The sequence below is a fragment of the Panthera pardus genome, unplaced genomic scaffold, assembly GCF_024362965.1.
Source record: "Panthera pardus isolate Hobbes unplaced genomic scaffold, ASM2436296v1 HiC_scaffold_6, whole genome shotgun sequence".
NCBI lineage: Eukaryota > Metazoa > Chordata > Mammalia > Carnivora > Felidae > Panthera > Panthera pardus.
Genome location: NW_026526991.1, coordinates 81,878,961 through 81,900,394, shown reverse-complemented (window position 1 = coordinate 81,900,394; position 21,434 = coordinate 81,878,961). Strand labels below are relative to the sequence as shown.

Sequence of the window (21,434 nt, the reverse complement as noted above, 5' to 3'; positions counted from 1 at the left end):
CTGCATTGAATTAGCCAGAGAAGGGAAAATATAATTGGTTCAGAGGAAAGAACACTAGGCAACATTTGAGAATCTGCCTCTGTTCTCAGAACATGCCTAAGATTAACACTCAGATCAGGGTTTCAGTCTCCTCCTTGGCACCATAGCTTAACCTGCAGTCTCTTGAGAATGCCCAAAGCCTTGTTTCCTATCACCTTAGACTGCAAACCAGTCTAGGGAAGCCTATGGGAAAGTAGCTTTTAATTAAAGGGGAGAAAAAAAGTATTTCTTTGCTTCAATGTTTGAAGATTTTTGTTATTGTTTTCACTTGTTCCTGAATCCAATCTGATCCTCAACCAAATGTATAGCAATATAGTGTTACTCTAAAGTGTTACCCATCAAAAAAATTGCCATAGTTTTTGTAGTTGAATAAATAAAAACTACTGCATAATATTCCCCCAAACAAACAAACAAAAAAAATTCAAACTGAGCTCTTCAAAGCCTGGCAATGAAAGGCAATGATCTACAGCAGGATTTGGGGAGAGAGTGCACTAAGCTGATCCCCTGAGAATCACCTTCCCCTTAAGTACCTCCCTTTAATTACTTCTTTTATATTTATTCTATTTATTTTATTCTCAAAAACTTTTTTGAGAAAGAAAGTACACATGCACATGGGGAAGGGGCAGCAGGCAAGGGGGGAGAGAGAGAATCTTAAGAAGTAGGGCTCTATCTCAGGAACCATGAGATCATGACCAGAGCCGAAATCAAGAGTTGGCTGCTTAACTCACTGGGCCACCCAGGTGACCCTTCTGTTAATTATTATACACCACTACTATGGTTGAAGGGAGACAATGCACTCTCAGTTAATATTACAATCCAACAGTACACTAGGTATATAAACACCAGTAATTCCCAGTTCATGTGTGATCAGGCTGGAAAACATGGTTGGAGAAAGCTTACACAGCCCATTGCCTCTGTCAGCATCCCTGTCCTCACTGCCACAGTAGCCACAATGACTCTGGAACAGCCTGTAGGGTGTGGGGTTGGGAAAAGTGGCTCATTATGACCAAAGCCTTTTTTTTTTTTTTTTTTTTTTTGGCCCAGGATTTCCCAGGTGATTTCATGATCAATGTCTATACCCAGAATCCAGGGACTTTAGAGTTGGACAGAATCCTCATATTTATCTTTTCTTTTTTTACTTTTCATTCCAAAACACTTTCAGATTTGTATAACAGCTGCAAATATAATGCAAAATTACTATATCCCCCTCACGTGGATTCCATCTTACATAACCATATTACAGTCATGAATATCAAGAAATTAATGCAATACACCATTTTTTATTTTTATTTATCTTTTCTTTTTTAAATTGAAGTATAATTAACATGCAGTGTTATATTAGTTCCAGGTGAACAATGAAATGATTTAACAATTCTATACATTTTTCAGTGCTTATCAAGATAAATGTACTCTTAATTCTTTTTCTCTATTTCACTCATTCCCCACCCACCTCCTCTCTGGAAGCCACCGGTTTATTCTCAGTATTTAAGAGTCTTTTTGTCTGTTTTTTTCTTTGTTTGTTCACTTATTTTGTTTCTCAAATTCCACAGATGAGTGAAATTATACTGTATTTGTCTTTTTCTGACTGACTTATTTCACCTAACCATTCATTTTTGGATAAACATGGGTTCACTTCCATATCTTGGCTATTGTAAATAATGCTATAATAAACATAGGGATGCCCATATCTTTTTCAATTAGTATGTTCATTTTCTCAGGATAAATACTCAGTAGTTGAATTATTCTATTTTAACCCTATTTTTAACTTTTTGAGGAACCTCCATACTGTTTTCCACAGTGACTGCACCAGTTTGCATTCCCACCAACAGCGCACAAGGGTTCCTTTATCTCCACATCTTCACCAACACTTGCTACTTCTTATTGTTTTGATTTTAGCCATTCTGACCTGTGTAAGGTGATATCTAATTGTGGTTTTAATTTGCATTTCCCTGATGATGAATGATGTTGAGCATCTTTTCATATGTCTGCTGGCCATCTATATGTCTTCTTTGGAAAATTGTCTACTCAGGTGCTCTGTCCATTTTTTAATTGATTTTTTTGGGGGGGAGTTTTGAATTGCTTATATACCTTGATAATATAAATCAATATATTTTGAGTTTTTGAATACATTTATTAAGGGATATTAACCCCTTACCGGATATTTGCAAATATCTTCTCCTATTCAGTAGGTTGCCTTTTGGTTTTGTTGATGGTTTCCTTTTGCTGTGAAAAAGCTTTTTATTTTGGAGTAGTCTCAATAGTTTAATTTTGCTTTTGTTTCCCTTGCCTGAGGAGACAGATCTAGAAAAATATCTCTATGGCTGATGTCAAAAAGATTGCTGTCTATGTTTTCTTCTAGGACTGTTACAGTTTCAGGTCTCACATTTAGATCTTTAATCCATCTTGAGTTTATTTTTGTGATAGCGTAAGGAAGTGGTGTAGTTTCATTCTTCTGCATGTGGCTGTCCAGTTTTCCGAGCACCGTTTGTTGAAGAGACTATCTTTTTCCCATTGCATATTCTTGTCTCCTTTGTCAAAGATTAATTGACCATGAATGCAAGGGTTTATTTCTAGGCTCTCTATTCCGTTCCACTGATATATGTGTCTTTTTGTGTGTGTATGTGCTAGACCATACTGTTTTGATTATACAGCTTTGTAGTATAATAGAAATCTGGGATTGTGATGCCTCCAGCTTTGTGCGGCTTTGGATATTCCACCACTTTCGTCGTCCTATAAAATTTTAGGATTATTTGTTCTAGTTCTGTAAAACATGATGTTGGTCTTTTGATAGGGATTGCATTAAATCTGTAGATTGCTTTGGGTAGTATGGACATTTTAACAATATTGGTTCTTTCAGTCTGTGAGCATGGAATATCTTTCCATTTCTTTGTGTCATTTCCAGTTTCTTTCATCAGTGTTTTATACTGTTCAGAGTACAGGTCTTTCACCTCCTTGGTTAAGTTTATTCCTAGGTACTTTATTTTGATATATCACTTTTATCTAATCTATAGGCCTTATTCAAAATTTATCAGTTGCCCAATTAGTATTCTTTATCTGGACCAGGATCACATATTATATCAGTTGTCATATCTCTTTAGTCTCTATTAATTTGAAACGTTCCTCTATCTTTATCTTTCATAAGCTTAAAGATTACTAACCAATTATTTTGAAGAATGTCCCTAATTTGGGGTTTGTCTAAAATTTCCTCAGTTTATGTATTTTTGGCTAATACTGCCATGTCCTTGTCAGTGGATCATATCAAGAGGTACTTGTTATTGACATCTCATTACTGGTGACATTAACGCTGATCATTTAAAGTGATTTCTCCAAATTAAAGTTATTCTTTCTCCTCTCGTAATGAATAAGTATGTGGGGTAAAACACTTTGAGACTATGTCAATATCCTGTGTCTCATTATGCGTTTTCATCTAACATTCACCTATGAATTTTAGCATCCATTAAATGTAGTACTAATATTCAATTGATGATTCTTACTACAGTATTGTTTGCCAAATGGTGATATTCTATATCCATCATTCCTTCTACATTTATTTTTAATTTTTCTTTTAATGCTTTTTTTTAAAGTTTATTTTGAAAGACAGAGAGCAAAGCAAAAATGGGGTGGGGACAGAGAGAGAGGGAGAGAGATTTCCAAGCAGGCTCCGCACTGTCATCACAGAACCCAACACAGAGCTTGAACTCACAAACCACGAGATCATGACCTGAGTCAAAATCAAGAGTCGGAAGCTTAACTGACTGAGCCACCCAGGTGCCCCTCCTTCTACTTTTATTAATTGGAATACTATTGTAAGGAGGAGCTTTCTTTTCTCATGATCCATATAGACTCCTAGATTCTCATTTTATTGCATGGGTTATTATGTATTATTGTCAATACATTTTTTTTTCCTCAAAATTTCTGCAGATGTGGTCACTGGGAAGCTTTGCAAGTTGGATCTTGTGTTCTTTGACATGTCTCCATCATTTTCATGTACTTTGTGGAAGGAATGTTAATGCTCAACTAATCCACCTTTAAATCACCTCCAAGTGCTCTTGGCAAGTAGTCACCCAAACTATGTCTAACAAAATCCAGCATTAGAGAACTTGCATGTCCAGCACAGGATTATCCTTCTCCAGACAGTTCTGATATCCAAGTACGCTTCTCCGTTTTGACTTTGTTTTCTCAGTCTTCCTAGCTACGCATAGTGTACAACTGAAGGTTAAAGACTGAGCTAATCCTGACCAAAATTTTAACTTTATTCATAGAATTATAATTAAATAACTCATCCAGAACTGTAATTAGGTTAGCCAAACATGACCTTGGGATTCCATATTGCCAAAATGGCAGCTCATGCCTTCTCTTCTCTCTTAGCATCAGTGCCCCTCACTCGACACGGACACCTAAGATTGAGCCTCTACCTTGGTTACTAGTATTAACTATTACCCAGTCCTTTTGGAAGAGTAAAATCTGCATCTTCACATGATGATGAGGCACCATGTTTTTCAGTCGTGTTTTTGTTAGTCCTATTTCTTTCTGACGCTGAAGCCTTACTCCAAACTGTACTATACATGTGGTTTCAAGTGCTTGCTCAATGACCAGCTGCATCAGCAATACCTTGGGAGCTTGTTAAAAAATACATATTTATGGACTCCTCTCCTGAATTATTGGGCAAATCTTCTTAAGCCTCAGATCTTCATCCATAAAGATGAAGTGCTTGCTTTATAGGATTGTCAGGAAGAGTCAATGAAATTATGTATGTGAAGTGTTTAGCATTCTGCTCGACCCAAGCTAAATAGTAAACAACATCAGCTGCTATTATTATTATATAAATATTACTGCTATAACTGTTACTAGGCAAGTATCAAAAATGTATCAGATATTTTACTTTCTCCTGAATGAGTAAAAAATAGATGTCTAGAGGGGTGGCATTGCCCATTACCATTATATTTCATGTACAATAGGTGGCAGCAGAGGCTATATACATTGGCTCTAGTGGTCAAGTAAGGGATACCATAGAATGGAACTCAGAAAAAATAATCTTCTATATGAAGATTTGTCATCTTCCTGTTATCTATATGCTCCCAACCCAATTATCTATGTAGAAAAGTCCTGGATTGGAAACAAAGGAGTTAACTTTCTACTAAAGAGAGGCTACCATTTTTTAGCCTCTCTGGGATTCCATCTCTTTATCTGTCAAATGAGGATTTGATATCAGAGGATTTCCAGAATTGCTTCCATATCTAAGACCTTATGCTTCTATTAACTGAGACTCTACAACCTACTCTCAACGTTCTGTGTGCAGATGATACCAATTTATCATTTCATGCTGGACTTCTCTTCTTACGAGAGTTACATTCTTCTCTGCCAAGAGGGCTGTCATCACTAAATAAGACTAAACAGTGAAAAGAAAGCTGTTTCCACTTCCTGGTGTATTTGCAACTTCCCACAACGGATGGCCAAATATTTGCTATGTTTTCTATTTCACTCCTCACCCATCTGCTCCACTGTTGAGTATTCTTCTTTCAGTACAAGCATGCCTTCTAAAATATCAAACTTTTTTAAAAGGCATTCAAATTATACCTAAAGGTTTGGATTTTGATGTCTATTAACTGTAAGAGAGCTTTGAAATAGCAAATTAGTCCTGGATTCTCATTTCCCTCCATGCTCACTTTCAGTTCATCTGAAATCGGCTTAAATACCTGTTGCTCTCATTGTACTATTATTTTCACTGGGCTTCCCTTTGTTGTACTAATATTTAACAACAGTGACATCAACAACAACTAAGCTTCATGGAATGCTTGCCAGGTACTGTTCCAAATGCTTTACCTACATAGCATCTCATTCAATTCTTACAATAATTCTATGAACAGGTGAAATATAAAAGCACTTTGTGGTTCTTGTTTATTAATGTTTCTCATCTTTTCCTTCAATCAATTCTCTCCACACACATTTCAGAGCTATTTACCGAATGTATCCAAAGCCTGCAACATATTTTCCCATGCGCTTTGGGAGACTTAAACAAAACTTTCTTTCCACAGTCCCACCCTTCAGCATATTCCACTTCTACTTCCCATTTCATGTAAAATGAGATATCTCTTATCTTTGCTTTTGTAAAACTTCATTTATTGTTAGTTTAATAATATTAATTTCAGTCAGTCATCATGTAGACAAGTCCTAGATTGGAAACAAGAATTAGCTTCTAATCTGAGAATGTGAGATATTCTCTATGATCATATTCTGCTCTATGCTGTACATTAAAAAAATTTTTTTTCAGAGTCCATGTGTGTTCACTATCGAAAACTAAAACAAAACAAAAAGAAAGGAAGAGAGCAAATTACAAATTCCACCATTTAAGGTAATCGTAATGGATATTTTTGCAGAAACCTCTCATTTTCCCATATATTTATATAATTAAGATGATACCATATTAAAAATGCTTTCAGTAAGACTAATCAGGTAGAAATAATAATTCTTTTTCATTGCTTTGTTTGCCAGTCTAGCATACCTCTAATAGCTCTTCTGTATATGAGGTTTTGGAAAACTAACATTTCTATTGACCATTGTTTTCTGCCTAATCTACTTACCACCATTGTCTACTTCCAATGAATACAGAAAAGTTTATGTAACAAGAATTAACTTATTATTATTTTGAAGCTCTAACTAGTTAAGGGATGTATTTTTAAGAGTATTATTTTTAGAACTTTAAAATTATTTATCATTTAAAGAAAGACAAGCACTTGCCTTCATCTCCATCATCCCCAAATGGGTAGAAGAGAGCAACAGCTAAATTGATGAACACAGCCAAGTTGAAGGAAATGCTCCCCCACAGGGATATGTGCCTTGAGAACCAGAACAGGGCAGGGTTACCTAGTGAGCAAAAAGTGTGATGGGACAAAACAGAAGAATTAATTTTGATCTCAACACAAGAACCCTACTGAAACAACATTTTACTAAATTGTGTTTTTGTAAAGTAGTATAAAAGCACATTTAAATAAACATCCAAAGTGACTTATTTAAGAAAGTTTATAATCAGTACCATAAGGGAGTTTTCTATTTGATTCCTTCTTTATTCTTCAGCCAATTTACACCCAAGCCATTACAAAGGGGTGGGTAATTTTGCAATTGCTAAACACGGTCAGAAAAGGTGATTCTGTAATAATTCCCTCTGACACATCCCTAGAGCAGATTAGGGGAAAGACAGGTTAGTGGATGCCTGGGGCCCCCCTTAACAGAACAGTATGTATCACTTTGTAAGTCAGTAATATTGATTAATTGGTCCCACTCCCATGCCTTACAGTCAGAAGAAGAAGAAGAAGAAGAAGAAGAAGAAGAAGAAGAAGAAGAAGAAAAGAAGAAGTAAAAGAAGAAGCAAAGAAGAGAAAAGAAAAGAAAAGAAAAGAAAAGAAAAGAAAAGAAAAGAAAAGAAAAGTAAAAGAAAAGGAAAAGGAAAAAAAAAGCCCAAACCAGACTCATGTCTGATGAATATTCCTATGACCCAAAGTAACCTGAAATTCTGAACCTTAATAGCATGGTATAATACTGCTTACTGGGAACTCATGATTTATAATATCTAAGTTTTATTTATTTTTGAGAGAGAGAGAGAGAGAGAGAAAGAGAGAACGATTGGGGGGAAGGGCAAAAAGAGAGGGAAAGAGAATCCCATGAATGTGGGATCAATCCCATGAACTGTGACATCATGACCTGAGCTGAAATCAACAGTTGGATGCTTAACCAACTGAACCACTCAGGTGCCCCTTACAATATCTAAGTTTTAAACCTTAACACTTCCTAAAAACTTGGGTTTTTAACAGCAGAAAAACATGAAAGATACAATAGGAAGTACTAATAAGTGGGAGAGGCTTTACTGAATATTTTCAGAAATGAGATTCTGTATTTATCTTCAGAAATGAATTAGTAGGTGCATCTACTAAATCTACGTCTCCTAAATAACTGAACAAATATGAAATGCATACAAATTTGACCACATGACTTTTTCAGAGCTTGTCCATTCTCTAACTCTTACTATCTAAACATCACATCTAAAATATTGGAGTTACATGAGGGAGAAAGGAACATCAAATTTCAAGGAGAAATTATAAACTTTTCAAATTATGTTCTGTGAATTCCAATCTGGGATCTGCTGCTCACTTATAAACTGCACTTCCCTTCAGTATATGTTGTTTTCCTTCTCTTGGAATAAAGGATCCCAAAGCTGAAACAGGCTATGATTTGCTATGGCATTTAGTTGACTGATGTATCTTAAATTGTAAATATCTGCATCTCCATCATTTTTATTAGGAGTCTTCATTTTAAAAAGCAGAATATTGGGGCACCCAGATGACTCAGTTGGTTAAGTGCCCAACTCTTGACTTTGGTTCAAGTCATGATCTCGTGGTTCTTGAGATCGAGCCCCACACTGGGCTCTGTGATGGCAGCATGGAGCCTGTTTGGGATTCTCTCTCTCCCTCTCTCTCTGCCTTTCCTCCCTCACATGCTCTCCCCCCACTCAAAATAAATAAACTTAAAAAAATGAAAAGTTGAACATTAAGACAAAATAGAAGATGTTGATACATACATTTGTAGTACATCCAATGAATCATTCTATCTATAACCTCATAGTAAGTTGCTTCCAAACTTTAAATGTAAGATGTACATTGAAATTCATTTTAAGATTTGTTTTTTAATAATTGATAAAATATTTATCCAAAAAAGAACAAACCCCACAAGCACTAGTTCATTATTCAACTTAGTTTAGTCAGGGATAAAATGTGTGCTTTTCCAATGTCCCAAATAAAATTGTTGAATTTTCATGTATGTGTTCTAGACACCCTAAATTTTCTCTGAATTCCATAAGGTTCTATATGGCAAAATGCTAAGGGAGAGTCATTTCTTTATTTTTCAAATATTCTGATAAGAAAGCCTAACAGTGGATACCATAATCTTATAGCCAAAGATGGTATGTCACAAGCTCCACTCAAATCCATAAACCACACTCAGTAAAGTTCCTAGGAAACTGGAATGATGAAACACTGTTGAATGGAGGTATTGAGAACATATGCCTGCTGGTCTGGAAAACATCCCCCAAGGATAGGAAAGACCTAATCTAGAGTTCCCCCCTAATAATTTTTGTTTAAAACTCATGATATCCCTTATCTGGGGAAGCAAACTAAAGTGTATTATAAACTTTAAAATTTTGAAATTTTAGGTGTGCCTCGGTGGCTCAGTTGGTTAAGTGTCCAACTTCAGCTCAGGTTCTCATGGTTCTCAAGGTTTGTGACTTCAAGTCCCACATCAGTTTCTCTGCTGTCAGCACAGAACCCACTTCAGATCTTCTGCCCCCTCTCACTCTGACCCTACCCCCCAAATAAATAAACTTTAAAAAAAGAATTTAAAAATTTTTAAAACTCAATATTTGCATATAGAGTTGACTGCTGTGATGTAAGTAATGGAAACTGTATTATATTAATTTGGGGGGAGGGGAGGGGCAGAGGCGAGGCAGAGAAAGAGAATCTCAAGCAGGCTCCACAGTGTGGAGCCCAACACGAGTTACAGTTTCACAACTATGAGATTATGACGTAGGCTGAAATCAAGAACGATGCTCAAGTGACTGAGCTACCCAGGCGCTCCTGCATTATATTAATTTTTAACTGTAAAATTATAACATTGCTTTATTTTTATACAAGTGCCATAGAATTTTTAGTCTGACTTGGCAAGGTAAAGATATTTTGAAAGAAAGAATGACTTTCAAGAAAACATTAAACAATCTATTCACTCATAGGATCTTAAGATAAGAGAGGACAAGCATGCTGGTGCCGATGTCTCTCCATCCCATTCACTGATCGTTAAGGCCAGTCAGAGCCCATTCAAAGACAGCAGACTTGCAGCTGTTCAGCAGTTGAAACATACAGCTGCAAGCTTGCATTTCATAATATTTATAAAACTACAGGATCAGCACTAAAAGATGATCTAATGTAGTCTTCTGTTTCTGTTAAGCCACAGGTGTCTCAGCTCTCACTCAGGTGTGGACTGAGATTATATTCTTAAGCTTATAAGTGATTTGAGTACCATCAAATGGCAAGAAATTAAAAGCCAATTTAGGGATGCCTGGGTGGCTCAGTCAGTTAAGCGTCCAACTCTTGGTTTGCGCTCAGGTCATGATCTCATGGTCATGATCTCATGGATCAAGCCCTGCATCAGACTCTGCACTAACAGCATAAAGCCTACTTGGGATTCTCTCTCTACCTCTCTCTCTGTCCCTGCTCTACTCACACTCTCGCTCAGAATAAATAAATAAGCTGTAAAAAAAAATTTAAATGAATCCTGTTATGTATCCTAAAGTACCAACTTATCTACCATTATGCTCAAAACTAACCATTTTACTTTATTGTACTTACTCCTGATTTTCTTCTGCCACTTCATTTCATTGTAGAGATCTTCAGTTTGCTGGAAAAAGTCATTCACTTTACTTCCTTGTTCATCCCTTTCAGTTGTGTTGAACACACGGCTCTTGGATTCTCGCGTAAGGTATTCACATATATTGGGGACAGGAAAAACTATTTGTTCCATTGTCCTATCATGCCGAACAATCTGAAAATATTAATGTGCATTTGCTTTAGCTTTTGGGCACTTCAGTCTTAGACTATTTTGTGTTTTTAGCATGAGTTTATGAATCATATTTTATTAATTAAGTTTGAAAAAACATGCCAGCATGAAATCCCTAGAATAATCCTTTAGTGCACTACTTTTCATTGGTGTCTTTAAGAAAAATTAGGGACACCTGGGTGGCTCAGTCGGTTAAGCATCCGACTTTGGCTCAGGTCATGATCTCACAGTTTGTGAGTTCAAGCCCATGTCAGGCTCTGGGTGGACAGCTCATAGCCTGAAGCCTGCTTCAGATTCTGTGTCTCCCTCTCTCTCTGCCCCTGTCCCACTCACACTAGGTCTCTCTCTCTCTCTCAAAAGTAAATGAACATTAAAAAAAGAATAAATGAATAATAAATAATAAATGAATATTAAAAAATAATAAAAAAAGAAAAATTAACTGATGACTGTATCATAAATACTGTTATAAATAACAAAACCCCAAATCTTTATTCTTTCTGGAATAACATTAAAGTTCTGTCACCCATTTTTTATTTTCATGAGTTACATCAGAGAATTAAGAACTAAGTGATTGGCTGCATAACCTTAAACACAGCACTTGGTATATCTGCATCTTATTCTTAGCTTGTTCTTCCTAAAAAGATCTGTTGGAGACCAAATGACATACTCAACGTGATGTGCCCTGAGTTCTATAGAAAAAGGTGCTTTATATCATTAAAATGTTTCCTACTCATGGCAAAACATATTTTTGTAGGTATAATATCCATTTAAATATATAACTAGATGTAAGTACTCCTTATTTTCAATTTGTCTTATTTGGTACTTGTGACAGTTTAATGTTAGACTAAACAAAACAAAAACCAGCTGAATATTTTCATACGAATTCACCATGCAACAAGGGTTTGTTTAGACTAAATCTCAAGGTACATGTTTATATACTCTGCTTATCCCTCAAGAATGAATCAGGATTGGTCTAAGCCAGAAAGGCCACCCTACTACTCCCCTTCACCACAGGCTGGTATAGTGGGGCAAGCATGTGACCTAGTTCCAGGAAATGAGGCATAAGTAGAAATATCCTGGTGGCAGGGGAGAGGGAATCAGGAAAGATTTTGCTTCCTGAAAAAACAGAGAGTCACATGAAAGAAACAAAATAATAAAGCCAAAAAACTAAATACAAAATACAAAAAACTCTTGTTTTGGCCTGTATTCTTTTTCTTCCCACTTAGAACAAAAGGTAATAGAAGGGCATGATGCTTAAAACTCTGGCAGCCCTTTTGCAATCTTGAGGTGAGATATCACCAGCATAATAAGGAAGACACAAAGTACGATAGGAAAGGCTTGCATGTCTGAAGACATCACTTGAGTTATTGAATCAATTGTAGAACTACCGGTACCTACAGATTTCATTTTATGTGGGATAATCAAATATTTTTATTGTTCAAACAATGGTCAATCTGGTGTTCTGTTACTTGTAATATAAGCTATCCTAAATGATATGTAAATATGCAAACTAAATGCTAGAATACTATCATATAAACAAACAAAAAAGGGGCACCTGTTTGGCTCAGTCGGTTAAGCATCCGACTTTGGCTCAGGTCATGATCTCACAGTTCGTGGCTTTGAGCCCCATGTCGACTCTGTGCTGACAGTTCACAGCGTAGAGCCTGTTTCAGATTTTGTGTCTCCCGCTCTTGCTGCCCCTCCTCTATTCATGCACTATTTCTGTCTCTGTCTCTGTCTCTTTATCAAAAATAAATAAACATTAAAAAATGAAAAAAAATACACACACAGAATGAAATTTAGTAGCAGTAAATAAAATTCCCAAACACAGGTTAAAGAAGTCAATTATACAAAAGAAAAATTGGACCTATTTATATTGCAGGGGGGAAAAAAACGTTGTTTTTTTTTTTTTTTTTCTTGATCCAAAAGTATACAACCATAAAAAAAAATTCTCAGGATGCATTTAAGAAATAGTGTCTGTATACCATGATCAAGTGGGATATACTCCAGGGACGCAAGGGATGTTCAACATCCACAAATCAGTCAATGTGATGTAGTACAGTAACAAAATAAAACATTAAAATCATATAATGAGTTCAACAGATGCAGAAAAAGCATTTGAGAAAGTTCAACATCCATTTATGGTAAAAACTTTCAACGAAGTGGGTATAGAGGGAACATATCTCAACATAAAAGCCATACCTGACAAAGTCACACAGCTATCATAATATACCAACAGTACAAAGCTGAAAGTTCCTCCTCTAAGATCAGTACCAAGACAATGATGTGTTGAAATCAACATTAATTCTTCTGTTTTGTCCCATCACACTTTTTGCTCACTAGGTAACCCTGCCCTGTTCTGGTTCTCAAGACATATATCACTTTTATTCAACATAGTATTAGAAGTCCTAACCAGAGCCATTAGACAAGAAAGCAAAATAAAAGGCATCCAAATTGGAAAAAAAGAAGTTAAATGGTCACTATATCTAGAGGACATGATATTAGGTATAGAAAACCCTAAATACTCCAACAAAAAAGTGTTAGGAATACTAAACAAATTCAGTAAAGTGGCAAGACACAAAAATTAATACACAAAACTCTGTTGTATTGCTATGCACTCATAATGAACTATCAGAAAGAGAAATAAAGAAAACAACCTCATTCAGAATTTCATCAAAAAGAACACAACAGTGGCTCCTAGGTGGCTCAGTCATTTGAGCATCCAACTCTAGATTTTGGCTGAGGTCATGATCCCAGGGTCATGGGATCAAGCCCCACATGGAGTTCTGCACTGAGCATAAAGCCTGTTTAAGATATTCTCTCTCTGTCTGTCTTTCTCTCCCTCTGCTCCTCTCCCCCACTTGTGTGCTCGCTCTCTCTCTCTCTCTCTCCAATACCTAGAAATAAATTTAATCAAGGAGCTAAAAGATCTATGTATTAAAAACTGTAAGACACCAATGAAAGAAATTGAAGAAGCCACAAATAAATGGAAAAATATTTCATGCTCATTGTTTGGAAAAACTAATATTTTTAAAAAATATCCATACTACCCTAAGCAATATACAGATTCAATGCAATCCCTGTCAAAATTTCCATGATATTTTTCAAATGGAACAAACACTCCTAACAAAAAAGGAACAGTCTTAAAATTTGTATGGAACCACTGAAGACCCCAGATAGCCAAAGCAAGTTACAGACAGAAATTACACTCCCTGATTTCAAACAGTATTACAAAGCTATAGTAATGAAACAGTGTGGTATTGGCATAAAAACAGAAACACAGATGAATGGATCACAATAGAGACCCCAGAAATAAATCCATGCATATGTGGTCAATTAGTTAACCATGAAGGAACCAAGAACACAAAATGAGGAAAGGACAGTCTCTTCAATAAATGGTTTGGAAAATTGGACAGCTACATGCAAAAGAATGAAACTGGACCACTACCTTACACAGTACACAAAAATTAACTCAAAATGATCAAAACTTAAACAGAAGACTTGAAACCACAAAAAGTCTTAGAAGAAAACAGGTAGTAAGTTCCTTGACATAGGTCTTGAAGATGATGATTTAAATCACATGACAAAAGCTAAGGCAACAAAAGCAAAAATAAACAAGTGGGACTACATCGAACTAAAAAGCTTTTGCACATCAAAGGAAACCATCAACAAAGTGAAAAAGCAAGTTACTGAATGGGAGAAAATATATGCAAATCAAATATCCAATAAGGGGCTAATAGCCAAACTATATAAAGAATTCATACAACTCAATAGCGGAAAAACCCAATCTGATTAAAAAATGGGCAGAAGATCTGAATAGATAATTTTCTGAAGAAGATAGACAAATGGGCAATAAATACATGAAAAGATGCCCTACATCATTCATCATCAAGAAACTTCAAATCAAAACCACAATGTGATATGATCTCACACATGTTAGAATGACTATTATCAAAAAGACTAGAAATATTAAGTATTGGTGAAGATGTGGAGAAAAGGGAACCTTTGTGCACTCTTGGTGGAAATGTAAATTGGTGTGGCCACTGTAGAAAACAATATGGAGGTTCCTCAAAAATTAAAATTGGAACTACTATGTGATCCAGCAATTCCACTTTTGCATATTTATCCAAAATAAACAAAAATACTAATTTGAAAAATATCTGCACCCCCATGTTCACTGCAACACTATTTACAATAATCGGATTATGGAAACAACCTAAGTGTCTGTCAATGGATGAATGGGTAAAGAAAATGGTGGTATATATACACAGAGGAATATTTGCCATAAAGAATAACAAAATCTCACCATTTATGACAACAAATGAATGGACCTCAAGCGTCCATTTATATTATTCATATAAATGAAAAAAGTCAGATAGAGAAAGACAAATAGCACATGATCTCTCTTATATGTGGACTCTGAATATAAATAGATACATACAATAGATATACATAGATACAGACAATAGATTGGTGGTTGCCAGAGTCAGGGGACGGGATGTGGGAAAAATGGGTGCATTGCTTTTGACTTTTTAAAAATTTAAATCAAAAATTAAAATTAAGATTAATTTTGAAAAATAAATAGAGCCTTATTTATTACAAACCAAACTATTCAGTCCTTTATGAGATGCTATGTTTGATTCTGGTTGTCACATTTTACAAGGGGGCACCTACAAACTAGAGGGATTGCTGCAGACAAGGGGGATGTATTAACTGTAAAAAGCCAAAATGGATAATGTTTTCAATATATTTATTCAACAAATGACTATTCACTCCTTAGGTAAGGAGCTCTGGGGAATTCAAAGTGAAAAAACATCATGAATCCCAATCTATAGGAGGCTATAGCTTAGTGATCATCATGGGTCTTCAAATGGTACAGCCAAGCTATCATGCTGATGGAGGAGCAAATGTTCTGAACACTGGGTAAACACTAAAGTGGGCTGATGTGCACTCTTTATAAAAAAATAACTTTCTAATTATTCAAATTGTTCAAAATTGGATCTGTTTCCTTCTGAAGTAGTGAGATCTCTATCACAGGAAGAATTGGAAGTGGAAGCAGGATCATTACAGAATAATTTCTCTTTGGATGGGTGACCCACAAGGTCCTTCAAATTTCCCAGTGTCTTTCAGTCTATAACTTTAGAAAACCTATTATTTTCAACAATAATCATTATTATGGTGGTGCTCCAGGCACAGTGTCAGTTTTGGAAACATAGAGATGATCAAGAATGGGCCCTGTCTCAAGGAAGGGACAAGTGATACATAATACACATATTCCAATATGATATATTTAACAGCATGATCAAACTGTTGTGGGAGGTGCAGTGGGATGAAACTAATGAATGCTTGATAGAAGGGTGAGAGGCCTCTCTGCGTGGGGCATATGAGCTGGTCTTCCAATGAGCATGAGGACTGGTCAACATGTATAAGTTAGATCATCAGTCCAGACTGTTCCTTTGAACCCTGGACTTCTGTACCCAACTTCATGCATGCCTCAAAGTCACCTCAAGTTCTATTTATCCAAGAACCAACAAATGGTCTTCCTTTCTCTGGGGTCTCAGAGCTAGGCCCCCAATGCGCAACACCAGTTCTGCTTATTTATTCAGACCAGAAGCCCAGGGGTGTCCTTTTCCATACCCTTTTCCTTAGGTGATCACATTTTATAAGGAGCATTATAAATATCCTACACACACACAGAGACGTGCACGCACGCATGCGTGCATGCACACACACACACACACACACACACACACACGTTTTTCTCCAGTGTAGTCATCTTCAATACCATCATCTTTCACAGTTGTTCTTTTGAAAAGAGACACCCCCACTCATATGTTCTTTCACATCTTTCTTTCATTTACTTCTATCTGAAATTCTGTGCCCAATCTTTAATGAAGAAACTTCTACTCAATCTTTAATATATTTTTTTGGCAACTGTCTGTAAAATCCATCCTGAAACTCCCCAGGCACAGTTAATTGCTGTTTTCTCTACATTTCCTTCGCCCTTTGTTTATGCACTTATTACACAGAATTATCTTCTGTATGTGATGGAGAGTAAGTGATCTGCTAACAAATTATTAAAGTTGTGTATTTGCAGTGAAATACCTCCTCATTGCTGGGAAACCAGTAAAAATCCAACCTCAAATGATAGCTGCCATCTCTCACACAGGTATTAACTGGACCCTTCCTCTGACCCACCCAGCCCACCTCCTATTCCTACCTCTTCTAATCCTGTAGCTTTGTACTGTGACTTCTGGGACCTTCCTCAGAACCTAAGTGGTTTGGTGATAAATTTGTATCAATTTCCCCAGCTTCCTGACTTGGCCAGCCTCTCTGTCTCTAAGCACCTGATGCAATAAAGAATGTTTCTGCTTCTGGTCCAGCTCATGGGTTCTACCAGGGTCAAATCTCCCACCAAGGCTGCAGTATTATTCATGTCTATAAACGTGAGCAAGAGATCCATCCTGTGATATGAGGTAATAATGCTCATTATTCCAAATGTTTGGCAATAGGAAACAACAAGGTGTAGTGATAATATACCCTGAGAGTTAATAGCAGTGTTACCCATCATGCATTCTGCTGAAAACTAAAAAAATACCTGCCAAAGTGAATAAATGTATGAATGTAAATTACGAGTGACAAGCATCAACTACTCTGCTCACTTCTGCCTGATTAGCTCTGCCAACTAGTGTCAAAATGATACCATAGCTAGTAAATGACAGCCAGATGGGTCTCACAACACATAATGATAAGTCCATGTTGACCTCCACCTTCTGAGTTGCCACCAGCTATTAAATAATGTTTCATTTAGGGGGTAGGGCATCAATTGCTGCGTACTGAAAATGGAAACTGCTATAAATCATTCCAAGTTTATGCTATCAATATGAAAACTTTATAGTGCCTTCCATACTTTTGAACACTGTCTTACACAGAGATCTCTTTTAATTAGCCTTTTAGAGTTTTGACCGAGCATGCTTTTCTTGAATGATACTTCTATTATAATAATCTTTTCATGAAAACACCACTGCTCTGCAATGATTGCTTCTATGACCAAAATAAAACAAAAGTCACATTAATTACAAAAGAAAATTTAGATATAGTTCTGGCCAAAAGCTAAAGACTGCTTTATCTGCCAAAATCAAAGACTGCTTTGAAAGATATGCACCTCAATTTCTTATAGATGACTCTTCACATCTTATCTTTTGATATATACTTTTCCAGTTTATATTTTTAAATTCTGCTTCATTGTTCTAGGAAACAATTATGAAAATGTCCTGAAATAGAAAGTGAACATATATTTTCACAGTTGATCCCTTTCAAGAAATAATTGATGGTTACCTCAATCTGTGCGGTGTGATTGGCATAATATTTTAAGGCTTCATCCCCATCATCTGGATCTGATCCTGGTTTGAGCATCTGTTGTAAGAGTTTGTTGTGACGGGCCAACTAGAGGGAAAGAGAAGAGAAAAGGATTTAGGTCTCTTTTTCCCCCTTTCCTGGGATTAAACTTTGAAATTACTTTGTCCACTTGTACACATAGCTTCACAGTTCTGGGGTTAACGGTGATTAATTACACTTCAGTAAGGCATGTCCATTTGAAAGCTATAAATAATGAAACTATAAGGATCAGCTGTTATTACCATATCAATTTTACATTTTTTTGTTTGGCAATATATATGTTCCTCTCATGAGAAGACCGTGTCTCTCCCAGAGTAGGTGTTCACTTACTATCTGTTGATTAAATTTATATCTTAGATAAATGTATAATTGAGCCAGGAAGAAGAAACACCTGCAGAGATATATAACTGATACTCCCTATAATAGATTTAAAATACATGCATATCTAAAACAACTTGATCAGCAGTGTGATACTTCAGTAGGTAACAGTACCAATATAAATGGCAGCTTCTATATACACAAATAAATAGGTATTTATATTTCAGAGGAATTTCTCTTATGGAATCTAATCAAAGCTCTCTACATTAGCAGTTTGTACTAAAGTCCTATGCTTCTGAATATTCATATGTCAGAATTCATACTTTTCTCAGTTTTATTAGGAGTGGAAATGGCATTTACAGAATAAAAATTTCACCACAAATTGTCTTAAACTTCTGTTGATAGAAGTAATCTTTCTCTCCCATTTGAACGTCTATGACATTTGTTGCCAGTTCTCTCACGTTGTAAATAACTAATACATGATGCCTTCACATATCACTTTTATGGCTGTCTTGAACAATTCCTGAAACCCTGCAATGTCTTTAACCTTTCAGGTATTCTACTCATGCCTCAAGTTTCCTGAGGGCTTCTAGTAAAAAGAATCCACATATAATTCTTATTCCTGGCACCATTCCTATCTCTTACCCTGTGCCAGCCACTAATCCTAAACACTTAAGTGCATGGTCTCATTTGATCCTTCTAGGAAATCCTAAAGTAGGCACTCGTATTATCCCCATTTTACAGATAAGGAAACTGAGGCACAGAGCATTTAAGGGAGTTGCCCATGATAATGTCTCTAGAAAATGATAGAGCCAGTATTGAACTCAAGCAGTATGGTTTCATAGTATTCTTATCAACTTACAGAGCAATAAATAAGTCTTTGTACTATTCTTAAGATGTTAACTCAAATTGTGATTATTAAGAATGGAGATAAATTTTAAACAATAATCCAGGACCTATAAAACCTCATAAAAATTATACTTGTAAGTGGTAACGTGGTAAATTAAATATTCATTCCATTGATGCTGCTCTAAAGCAAATCATTTCCAAAGCTATTATTTTAGATTGGCTTTCAGGGATATTTATAATTCACTCAAGAAAACCATTTACATTTCATTCTTGACTAAATGTGAATTATACAGATTTTTATTACAAACTGTAGTCATGAAATTTGTTGTGACTTATAGGTGCTTCTAAAATTCTAAATATGTTTCAAAGGATAGAATTATTATAATCATTTAGGCACATTAGCATATGTTTTAAGAAGTTTGTTGAAGGTAAAATTGGCATGACTTGTTTACAGTTTGCATCTAGGGCATGAAGGAGTTAGGATTGACCCCAACGGTATAGACCTGAGCAACTGAAGGCTTAGAAATTCCAGTAACTAAGGAAAAATGCAGAAGGACCGACCATATTTAGGGAGAGAAAATCAAGACTTTGATTTTGGACACATGAAACTTTATATATCATGCAAAAGGAGACGATGAGCAGGCTGTTGGATGGACGTGTTTATCAAGAGTTCCGTGCAGAGTTCGGGAATGGAACTATGTACTGAGGTGTCATCAGTATATGTGTCATACTTAAAATCATGAGCTTAATGAGATGACCTAAAAGTGAGCTCAGACAGAGAAAAGAGATCCAAAGAACACCAATAGAATTTAGGAAGAGGAGGGGAATCTGAAAAGAAGACTGAGAAATTTGCGCCAGGGAGGTCGGAACAAAACCAGTGAAATCAGGGGTCCTGGCAGCCAAATGAAGAAAGAACTTCAGGATGGAGGGAGTGATCATTTGTGTCAAAAGTTGATGACAGTTGAATCAAATGATGACCAGGAAGTGACAGTTAAAAGTCACTGATAACCTCGACAGCAACAGTTTCAGAGAATGGTGGACACCAAAGCCTAATGTAACAAGTTGAAGTAAGAATGCGTGGATAAGAAGTATAAACAATGAGTATAGGCAACTCTTGAAAAGCACCACTATAAGGGGGAGCCAAGAGACAGGGTGGTAGCTAGACAAATGGATAAGGCAAAAGGGAGGTATTTTTAAAGATGAGAATTGTAACATCATGTTCGTTTAATTTTGAGAGAGCTGGAACGTTTGCTAAAGCAACATCTTGACTAGGTGAGAATGGAATAATCTAAGATGTAAGTGGAAGGTTTTTGCCTTAGATAGAAACAAATTCAACCATACTGACAGCAGAGCTATGGGCGCAGAGTCAGGAGGGTGTTAGTTTTGATGATGGGAACACAGAAAAGTTTTGGGTTTTTTCCTGGTTACTTTTATTTTCTCAGTGTAGTAGGAAGCTGATAATGAGGATGAGAAAGGAGGTGTTGGAAATTTGAGGAAGAGAAGATATGAGATGGTGAGCTAGGGAAAGTGAACACACTTGGAAAATGTAGTAGGATTGTCAGGAAGTCCTAAGAGCTCCCTTTCTGTGATGGTGAAAGCGAGGTCAGTAAGCATGTTTGTGTGTTTTTCTCCAGTGAGGTTCAGCTGTCTGGGTCCAGGCATAAGTAGACAGAATTGTAATTAATGGGATTTGTGGTTTTTCAGGACAAGGTCAACAACACACCAAAAAGACATACGTGGAAATTAAGAGTCCATGCTAGGACTTTCAATGGGTCCATGGAAGCTAAGCTGAATTACAAAGGTAATGAAGCCAAGAGGGACAATGAAAAGGTGGTAGGATCAATGAATTGTAGCTTCTAATGTCTTTAAAAAAATGTGTTGCAGTTGAAGTGCTAGAAGAAAAGTACTAGTTAGAAAAGGCAAGCCAGCCTGAGATACTTAAAGTGGAACTCACTGATGGGGGGCAGGGAGCAGTGACTAGTACTGATCAGGTTTTAGGTGTAACCATATATCTATCATCTGGTCTCCATCACCACACTGCCCTGAGCCACCATCTTCTCTCACCTGGAATATTGCAATAGCCTTTAACTGGTCTCCCTGAGTCACCCTGGTCTCCCAGAGTTTAGCCTTAACACAGGAGCCAGAGTCATCTTTTTGGTACAATCATGCCTCTTCGACTCAAAACCCTCCAATGGCTGCCATCTCAGTTAGAGTTAGAGCCAAGTCTTCAC

At 36.3% G+C, this 21,434-nt stretch overlaps 1 protein-coding gene across 6 annotated transcripts in view; it reads right to left on the bottom strand.

Annotated features, from left to right (window-relative positions):
• Positions 1–21,434, bottom strand: part of ITPR2 (inositol 1,4,5-trisphosphate receptor type 2) — a 488,958-nt gene that overhangs the window by 98,317 nt on the left and 369,207 nt on the right. For all 6 annotated transcript variants that reach the window (XR_008419706.1, XM_019452273.2, XM_053895795.1 and 3 more), the window contains 3 exons: positions 17,977–18,084; positions 10,431–10,623; positions 6,778–6,903 (listed from right to left, as the gene is read on the bottom strand). Coding sequence is in view for 5 of the 6 variants with exons in the window: in XM_019452273.2 (XP_019307818.1) it covers positions 6,778–6,903; positions 10,431–10,623; positions 17,977–18,084 (427 nt within the window). In the remaining variant the exon portion in view is untranslated. The remainder of the gene's footprint in view (positions 1–6,777; positions 6,904–10,430; positions 10,624–17,976; positions 18,085–21,434) is intronic.